Below are 9,944 nucleotides of genomic sequence, written 5' to 3'. Positions count from 1 at the left end.
GTCTTACCATTCATTGCAGTGTCAGTGGCTCTGATGTGCGTACCTCTTGACTCAGGGCTGAAGCTATGGCTGAACATTGATCTGTAAACGTTCCAAGTTTTAGTATTTAACATGACAGGAATCAGGGGCGGGGAAGGGGGGGCTGTAATGCTAAACTTAGGACGGCCTCTACTCTCCCCCCCCATTGTCTGCCCTCTTCTGAGCAAAGTACAGTACCTTCCATGTGTCTGGGTCTAAAAGTACACACGGAAACCCGAGCAGACGACTGCAAGACGGGAACAGGATAACCGCTATAGTCATTTAGCAGAGGTGGGAGCGCTGCTACAAGAAAACACAGCATCTCAGCCGGCCCATGCCAAAACTGATAGGCTGGACTTAACAAGTCTTGTAATTCAACTCCAAAACATGGACAAGTGTTTAGATTTTGTGCCTTCATCATGGTGTAGTAACTGCGACAAACGTTACCCGCGACTGCTGCCCTTGCTTAACCGGCTGGTGTCTTGATGCATGCATGCCTCTTTATTTGCATTATAATAAACTGCTCGACAACCATGGATGTCTCCTCTAACGATACAGTGCCACTAATGGGAGGGAAAGGGGGGAGCACGTTCACAATGCCCTTTGTACAGACTTTTGTGATGGTTTTTGTGGGAGCATATTTTTTAGCACCTTTGATATAATCAAGGGCTTTGCTTCAGACAGGAAGGCACATAGTTCTGAGTACCTTACTTAACTTGACCCTTATTGAGTTATCCATCACTTGCCCTAGAGGATTCTTCCTCTCGCTCAACCTGTGAGACAATTGCTGCCCTTTCTATATGCTAACTATTCTGGTTTATTGCCAAGAACACCCATCAGTCTATCTCCCAGGCCAAAACCCAGTGGCGTTCAATGTTAATTTATTTACATTGTTTTCACCTTGCCATTGGAGCTTGTAAGTCTATCATGCTATCGTGAATGAAATTGACACAACCCTGTGAATTCAAACCATATTATATATATATATATATATATATATATATATATATATGAGTGTGTGTGTGTGTGTGTGTGTGTGTGTGTATATATTGCTATTCACTGTATAAAAAGAATTGCTCCTTTACATTTGGGGAGCCAGTCCATCAGAACTACTGTACGCCACTGGCAGGGCTGGCCAGACACACAAGTGAACTAAGTGCCTGCTCAGGGCCCATCCCCCGTGGCCACTAGAGGACCCCCAAGAGCACGAGAAAGTGGAATATTGATTGGTAGTTTGTAAGAGGAAGAAATAAGAAGAGTAAATGTCTGAATTAAAGTGGTTTATTTTGGAATTTTTGCCTTTTTTTCTGAACCTTTTGCACTTCTATACATCGTTTTCAAAAATAATTATTCAGCTTTGCATTTTATGCTTGAACCATTCTTGTTATCTCGTTATAGGTTCCTCTGTTCATTTTATGTCATTATTTAAGGAAATAGACAACTTTTTTTTGCTTTAACTTGTCATAGTGAAGTAAATGTTGATTGCACAGTGTAATGGCTATAGAATAATGACACCATCAGTGTTTAGACTGGTTCTCTATAAGCCTCGCTTTCACTATGCAATTCTGTCTGCCACCAGGCATGACTTTTCATGGCAAATCAATTTACAGGACAGAGAGTGCATCGACCACCCAGTAGCGGGCTAGGCAATGGCAGACGGTGGAACAGCTGAAGTAACTGTAGAAACTCTACCCAGCAAAAGAAAAAGAATCCAGCTGATGGAGGAGGCAAAGAAGGTGAAGAGGGAGAGTGATAAAAGACGAGATCAAATAAGAGTGAACCTCAGACAGGCATTCACTCGATGGAGAGATCTCCGGGACTTGAGAGGGTACACACCGACTTTCAGCCGGCATTATTTCTACTGGATCAGTAAGTAACACAAACTGCCTACTTATTAATACTACCGGATGTTTTACTCTGCCCTTATCACAGCACTGAGATCGGGGTTTCTAGCTCAAATTGGGATGCTTACGGTTGTTTCTTGCTTTGGACAGTAGCCAGGCTGCTAATAAATAGAAAGCGATCCTTTGTTGTTGTCTTTGTGACAGTGGCGCGAACAATAATCCATCCATCCATTATCCATCCGCTTATTCTGTTTTCAGGGCCGTGGGGATGCTGGAGCCTATGCCAGCAGTCATTGGGCAGCAGGCAGGGAGACACCCCAGACAAGCTGCCAGACCATCACAGGGCTCACACACACACACACACACACACACACACACACACACACACACACACACACACACACACACACACATTCACACCTAGGGACAATTTAGTACGACTGATTCACCTGACCTACATGTCTTTGGACTGTGGGAGGAAACCGGAGCACCCGGAGGAAACTCACGCAGACACGGGGAGAACATGCAAACTCCACACAGAGGCTGACCTGGGACGACCCCCAAAGTTGGACTACCCCAGGGCTCGAACTCAGGATCCTCTTGCAAACAATACCACAACTTGGAAACACTAGGAGGAAGGGGTTGAAAAGTTGTCTACTTCCACTTTAATATTGCCGGTTTTTTACATTTGCATTTATTTTTTATATACAAGAAGGAAACTTTACCGAGGGAGGTACTGTTTATCAAAGTTATTTGATTTTAATTGTGGTTGATTGTTCTGCACTTTCGCATGTAGCAAATTTTTCAAACCGAAAGCAATTAAAGTGGTTAACATGTTTACAGTAAATGCATTGTGTACTGGTTTATTTTGTTACTTTTCAGTACATCGTGTTCAGTATGCCACTAAGTATTGTATCACTTTGAATATTAAAGATTAAAGTGTAAATTAACACCAGACCACTCTTGTTGTGAGTTTAAAAACCATAGAAGGGTAAAACATGCCAGGCTGACATTGAAATGATGTGAGCAACACAGCTACAACTAATAAAATTGATAACGGGTGTGTTAGATTTACAGTAGTTGTGTGAATTATCAAGCATTGACTATAGTCAATAATCAGCAGCGGGCAGTGCCCAAGGCAGTGCCCCCCCCCAATCAAATTCTGCTTAGGGCCCCATAAAGCCTTGGGCCGGCCCTGGTGAACTGAACGCTTCACTGTACAAGTGCTGACTTTGAGAATTTATTTTGCTGTAGGAAAATTATTCCACAGTTTGGTTGGATTACATGCATCAGGCCAAAAATACCAAACAGGTCTCCCTGGAAGTGCCTACTGGCTGATTGGTGACGTATACCAATCAGCCAAAACATTAAAACCACTGACAGGTAAGTTAATAACATTGATTATCTTGTTACAATGGCACCTGTCAATGGGTGGGATATATTAGGCAGCAAGTGAACAGTCAGTTCTTGAAGTTGATGTGTTGGAAGCAGAAAAAATGGGCCAGGGTAAGGATCTGAGCGACTTTGACAGGGCCAAATTGTGATGGCTAGATGACTGGGTCAGAGCATCTCCAAAATGGCATGTCTTGTGGGGTGTTCCCAGTATGCACTGGTCAGTACATACCAAACGTGGTCAAACGAAGGACAACTGGTGAACTGGCAACAGGGTCATGGGCACCCAAGACTCATCGATGCATGTGGGGAACGAAGGCTAGCCCATCTGGTCTGATCCCACAGAAGAGCTGCTGTAGCTCAAACTGTTGAAAAAGTTAAGGCTGACTTTGACAGACAGCTGTCAGAACACACAGTGCATCACAGTTTGCTGTGTATGGGGATGCATAACCACAGACCAGTCAGTGTCCATGATGACCCCTGTCCACCGCCGAAAGCACCTACAATGAGTATGTGAACGTCAGAACTGGACCATGGAGCGATGGAAGAAGTTGGCCTGGTCTGATGACTCACGTTTACTTTTACATCATGTGGACGGCCAGATGCGTGTGTGTCATTTACCTGGGGAAGAGATGGCACCAGGATGCACTGTGGGAAGAAGACAAGCCTGTAGAGGCAGTGTGATGCTCTGGGCAATGTTCTGCTGGGAAACCTTGGGTCCTGGAATTCATGTGGCTGTTACTTTGACATGTACCACCTGCCTCAACATTGTTGCGGACTAAGTACACCCCTTCATGGTAACCATGTATGTATACGTATAAGTGTCCTCATATACTACTGAATGCCACATGCCTTGAACTTTGCCATCTCCCCTCGGAATTCCAGAGGTGCCCCCCCCACCACCACCAAAACCCCACCCCCTTGAAAATTGGAGTGGATTTGATTGGTGAAAATCAGTAAGGGATCCCAACCTGTCTCACTTGTTTGGTCTGTTTTCCACAGAGAGCAGGTCCCCCTTACATTATGCTGACTCAGTGCATGTGAAAGAAAGACAGACACACAGCCGTGACGTGGGAGAGAAAACATCTCAAGCTCACCTCGACTTTGCCGAGTTCGGGGTGGCAAACAGGATGACAAACAAACTGTACAAATAAAATAAAGATAAAGAATGAGTGGTTTAACTGACTGTCTTTCATAAAAGGCTAACACAGTGGACCTTTCTGAAGACCCCCCCACCTCCCAAGAAAAAGACAACAAATGGATGCAGTACCATGGTTGCTATGGATGCACATGTGCGCGCATAGATTTCAATACATGCTAGCTGGCTTGACAGTTTAACTCGAACTAGAGCTTACCAGCTAGCTTAATGTAATAGCTAGCTACCAAAGATTGGAGGCAACCTGCCGCAAACAAGCTTGCGTAAGTATCATTTGGTAAAACCGTTGTTTAAGCAGAATATCAGAGCAATTCACATTGTTATTAAACCTGTCAGTTTCTAACCTATTTTTCTCCCTACCTTGCCATCCACCTACTGCCACATTCGCCTCCAGCCTAACTTGAATAACGGGATGGTTCATATCAATTTACAGTCACAGAATCAAGCCGAGCAAAATGGGCCTGGTTGCACAGAGTCGAAGAGTAATCTAGCCAGTGTGCTGAGATTACTGCCATACCCACATAGCAACTTGGTTGTCTTGAGGATATGATGAGTTTGCCTTGATTTAAAACTAACCACTAGACTATAATGAATGACCATGGTCACTGGTTTGTAGTTAATTAAATTTACAGCAGTTTGCTAAAACATCAGTGTTGACAGAGGAGACGTTGTTTGGTGGGAATATCGGACGAACTGCGTGGTGTACTCACTCGCACCACAGTGAGGAAATTTTACCACCAGTAAATGAAATCATGATGACAGCAGGTGTTACCGGACACACTGACCGGGACTTTATTTCCGGGGGTGCTCCTTTGCTGGGTCCCGCACAAGTAGGGCGCGGCAGGCGGTGGACACGACCCTCAGCTCGCCGCTGACCGCAAAAGTGATAACGCAACATCATTTTAAACTCAAGAAAAATCATGAATAGTTATTTATTTGAATGGTCAGCATGTAATATGTATTCTTTTAACAATAAAGACAGAATAAAAATATATAAATAAACTGTTGATGGGAGATTTTTTTTGCCAGTGCTCAACTCCGATTGATGACGTCTGAGATGCTATGTAACGGCGCTGAGCCCCGACCCAATTTAACGCATGGTCCAGAGTACTTTAGACCATTGCTGCCAGGATACAGCATACCTGCTGGACAGCAAAGCCCTTTGTGCTGATTAAAGCACAGTTCTGGTCAGCAGTTCCACAGCACATCCGGAAAAAGAGAGAGAGAGAGAGAACAAGTATACATTACAAGCAACAGGTGGTGAAGATGTAATGGAATGTCCACACCAATGACAAAAGTGCAGAAATTGTGCAATCGCTACAGTATCACAACAGTTCATCTTTGTTAATGATACTGTGCTGACTAGAAAGGAAGGGCGATACCATTCTTGTTTGCCTGTTTCTAACTCGCTCTCCCAGTGACGGTACCGTAACAGAAGTGAGAGGCTCAGATAAGGGGAATGGGGAGGGGGGGGGGCAACTGAGGTAAGTTCATACCGGATTTGACTTGACTGAACTAAAGTGGTCTTCACTGACCCCCTCCTTCTACTAGCACTTCTTGGAGGTGCACATCAGCTGAAACATGCACACACGAATACTTTTCTAAATACTATGGCACAATTTCATATCCAGGAACAAGTGGGATCTTTGATGTCATGTGCATCCAAATGCTACCATTTACTTCTTTGTTCCTACTGGTCATCAGCTTTTAAAAGACATGCCATCTGTTCTGAAACTTTTCCAATATTAACTATTGTAACAGCTTCACCACACTGAGGTGTCCATCGGAGCCTTTTAAGAAATCCTTGCCTGTGAATTTTCACATGCACAATGAGACTTGTGATGAACAAAGCGAGGGAAGCGGTATGCTGCTGATCAATATTAAATGAGAAGACCTTTATATCAGCCATTAAATAAAAATCCATCATCTCAAAATTAAATATAAAATCACCTGAAACTGGAAAAAGGACTGTTGATCAATTCGAGTACTTTCAGACTGGACACAGAAACTTAAGATGATAAATAATCTGTCCAGAACTGAGCTGGTGAAGTGGATTGAAAACAGTAGAAAGTCAGCCTGCTAGCACGGCCCGCTTTATGGCGGTAAAAAGTAAAGGGATATGTCAACAAGCATTTTAAAATCCATTAGCCTCCTAAAAAGATCCGCCGAGCATCTCAGAAAAAAAAAATCTAATTCTAAATGAAGGCATTTTGAAATTATAGCTGCTGGAAATACCACTTCAGCAGGAGAGCCGCTGTCTGTCCCCATGGTCATCAATTGCTGGTACAGCACTGTGCCCAAACTGCTGCAAGGATTATTTAATACCTGAAGGGTCTGTTTTCCCACACTTTTATTGCAAACGTAAACCGGCTGTGGACTAGGTCCAAGCATCAGCTGGGACGCAATGTGAGAGGATGTAAAGTGTGTTGCAATGCTGAGCAGGGCTGAACGTGAGCATGTCTGTAGATTTCTGAACTTTCTGGAGCCCCCCCCCCCCCCCCCCCCCGAGTGAAATCCCATGAACGATAGGAAGAGTCCACTGCAATGAAATATCCGCTCTTGTACAAACCAGTTCTGTACTAACAAACATTGTTGCTTTCTACACATGCACTCACCCTAAAATGACACAAGGAATACCCGCTTCCTGTCCTGTGTTTTGGTAAACAGGCTAAAATGGGATCAAGGCTATGCAGAGTGTGACTAATATGAGCCCCTTTATAAAATCCAATTTCCCCTCGAGGATGAATAAAGTATTCTGACTCTGATTCTGAAACACACTGCATTTTGATGAAATGATGTCAGCTTTGAAATTCTGACAAGCACAAGACTCAAACAAGCCGCTCATTAAAATCAGAGGGAAAAATAGGTCATTTGACTAGGAATAGTTTATTAAAGGTGAGAAAACAACAAAAAAAAACTCACAATCCAATTGCTTAATTGCTTAAAAGCTATGTACATTATAAATAATTTGACTACGTTACAACCGGCTCTTGTTCCTAGTCTTGAGTCCTATTATTTCTGGGGTGTTACCATTTGAGGGGCAAGCCAGAGAGGAGCGGTTCAAGATAATGGGGTTGAACTGATGGTGGATAGACTGAGTCATAAGAGTGACAATACTTTTTGCAGTGAGCACTAAAGGGGAAAACAGCTGTTTGTCTGTATATGTACTGACACACTTTTACTGCAAGAGATTTAGTTGGGAGGACTGGAACGTGGCTGGTTGATGGTTCTGGACTTTAAACTCTAGAGAAGCACTAGGATTTTACACCTTGCCCGTCTGTGCACTATTAAACCTTTCTCAGCAGGTTACATCAAAATCCTCATTATCCGTCACATCATACAGGAAAGGAGGCCTGTTTATGGCATAGCTATTCATTTCCCATCCCTTTCTGAGTCAACACTCTGGAAATCAGCTGGAGTTTCAGTCTGTGTGGCGGTGGGGGAACTGTTGCTCCCCCCCTTCTCCCCTCTTACTGTCTTTTGTATGTGCTGAAAAACTCAGGCTTATGACAGTCTCTTCGTATGTGCCCTCATCTGGCAAGCCCATTTAATAAAGAAGGGATATTTACCTTAATCAGACCCTGGGTAGTCTTTCAGGTTAAGAGGTTAAATGCTAGCCTGGGGCTATCCTGTGTGTGGGTACAGTGTTTTCTGTTATGTTGTGTGTGTGTGCGCGTGTGTGTGTGTGTGTGTGTGTGTGTGTGTGTGTGTGTGTACACGGTCCAGTCTTCTGCCCTTTACATTCTCAGTCCTAGGCTCTCCTTTAGTGCTAGCTGCCCTGCTGTGGCTGTAGTTGCTGGTGGTGATGTGTTGTGCCTGGGGCCAGGTGGGAGACAGAGGACGCTGAGGGAAGACCCTGCGAGCCGCCAATTGGTACAGACAGCATAACCACATCCTCCTCTGCTGCTATCTCCTCCACCTTGACCTCCACAGTGGCCCCGCCCGTGGTCATGCTGACGGCCTTGCGAGAGCAGTCTGTGCAGATGTAGTCCTCATTCTCGGCCATCTCACATGACACGCCCACACACACCTGGTGGAACCACTCATCGCAGCCCCCATCGCACTGCACCCAGTCCACCTGAGGGGACACAAGCACACACATGTGCAAACACACACACATGGAATTAGACATGTGATTAAGGTAACACCGAAAAGCCGACGGAATAATTTTAAAAAAAAAAATTTCTTTTTAAATGCATCCATGAAACAACGCATGTATTGCTGATGCTTTGCAATGCTGACACAAGAGATCACATGGCTGTGTGCCGTTTTTGGTAATCTCTTCTCCATTTCCCCTCACATTGTTGCAAGCCTACAATTTCCATCACTCTCACTGGTTGACTGGTGGACAGTGAGGGAAAGGAGACTGGCCACTAGTTAACTCAGTGGCTAATTTACAGCGTCGTCTCCAAAAGGGACCCCATTGGCTGATCCTGTTAATACGTTATGTGTAACTCTCTTTAAGGTGTTCCAGTGCTGTTATCAGCTGTTGATATTCAAGTGTCATGTTCATTTCGAAAGGTGTTTTGTTTTTTGGTGTTTGTTATTAACTCTGTACTCAGCAAGGACAAAAGCTCTGAGTCACTCAGAGAGAGAGAGAGAGAGAGAGAGAGAGAGAGAGAGAGAGAGAGAGAGACCCCAGTTCTAATTTGCACTCAGGAAATGTTACAATCGAATAAGGGAAACTTGCACCTCTCTCAGGGTTGCAGTACCCATGGAGGATACTGAGGGTCATCTTGGTGACTGGTTAAAACATCAAGATGCTGCCTTACACAATGTGGAATAAGCTCCGGGAACCGGTTAAGTTTTAACACATGACATTGGGGCCTGTATCATATGGAATTTACGTCCTTGAGACTGCATTGGAAGGAACGCTCATAATTATCTCCGCCAGGGGAGATAATTATCATGCTTGTGTGTGTGTGTGTGTGTGTGTGTGTGTGTGTGTGTGTGTGTGTGTGTGTGTGTGTGTGTGTGTGTGTGTGTGTGTGTGCATCCATGGCTAATCTTGCAAACTACTTGACCTATCAGCTTGCAATTGTTTTGTGCACAGTTATGAATGTATGATGAAGAACCTCTCATGGTTGCTGTGATTCAAAACCTTCGAAAAACATTGGTTCTTGCTATCGCCCCTCCCTCTCTTCATTCACTTTCTAGCTCGCTCGACCAACACTGCGCTTGGTCGCTGCCTGATCCAAGTCAACCGTGCACATGCGCGACTCCCATCTAAAGCTGAGTCAGATCGGGCAGCGACAGTGTCAAAACCAAAACATTACGTATTCGGGTACGAGTCTTGAAAGTAAAGGAAAAGTCGATCGTATTCCACAAGCCAGCAAATCATCCACTGCTGATCTCAGTACAGGAGAACTGGAGGAACACTGGACAAATCAAAAATAATTCGCCTTATTCATCTCGCCACTACGCAGAAGTGCCATAGTCTCCAATGTTAAAATGCCGCTACAAAAATACAATTTCAAGAGTAGGATTAATCAGTCACAGCTGGAACCATCTCAGTAGCTACAATAAAACATTTC

At 44.3% G+C, this 9,944-nt stretch overlaps 1 protein-coding gene across 2 annotated transcripts in view; it reads right to left on the bottom strand.

The window, feature by feature from the left end:
- Positions 1 to 7,277: 7,277 nt before the first annotated feature.
- kdm5a (lysine (K)-specific demethylase 5A) overlaps positions 7,278 to 9,944 on the bottom strand; it is a 42,423-nt gene continuing 39,756 nt past the window's right edge. For both annotated transcript variants that reach the window (XM_056276090.1, XM_056276091.1), the window contains exon 29: positions 7,278 to 8,488. In XM_056276090.1, the coding sequence (XP_056132065.1) occupies positions 8,180 to 8,488 (309 nt within the window). In that variant the 3' untranslated portion in view covers positions 7,278 to 8,179. The remainder of the gene's footprint in view (positions 8,489 to 9,944) is intronic.

Source organism: Lampris incognitus, chromosome 3, assembly GCF_029633865.1.
Source record: "Lampris incognitus isolate fLamInc1 chromosome 3, fLamInc1.hap2, whole genome shotgun sequence".
NCBI classification, from domain to species: domain Eukaryota; kingdom Metazoa; phylum Chordata; class Actinopteri; order Lampriformes; family Lampridae; genus Lampris; species Lampris incognitus.
This window is presented reverse-complemented; position numbering and strand designations above follow the sequence as displayed.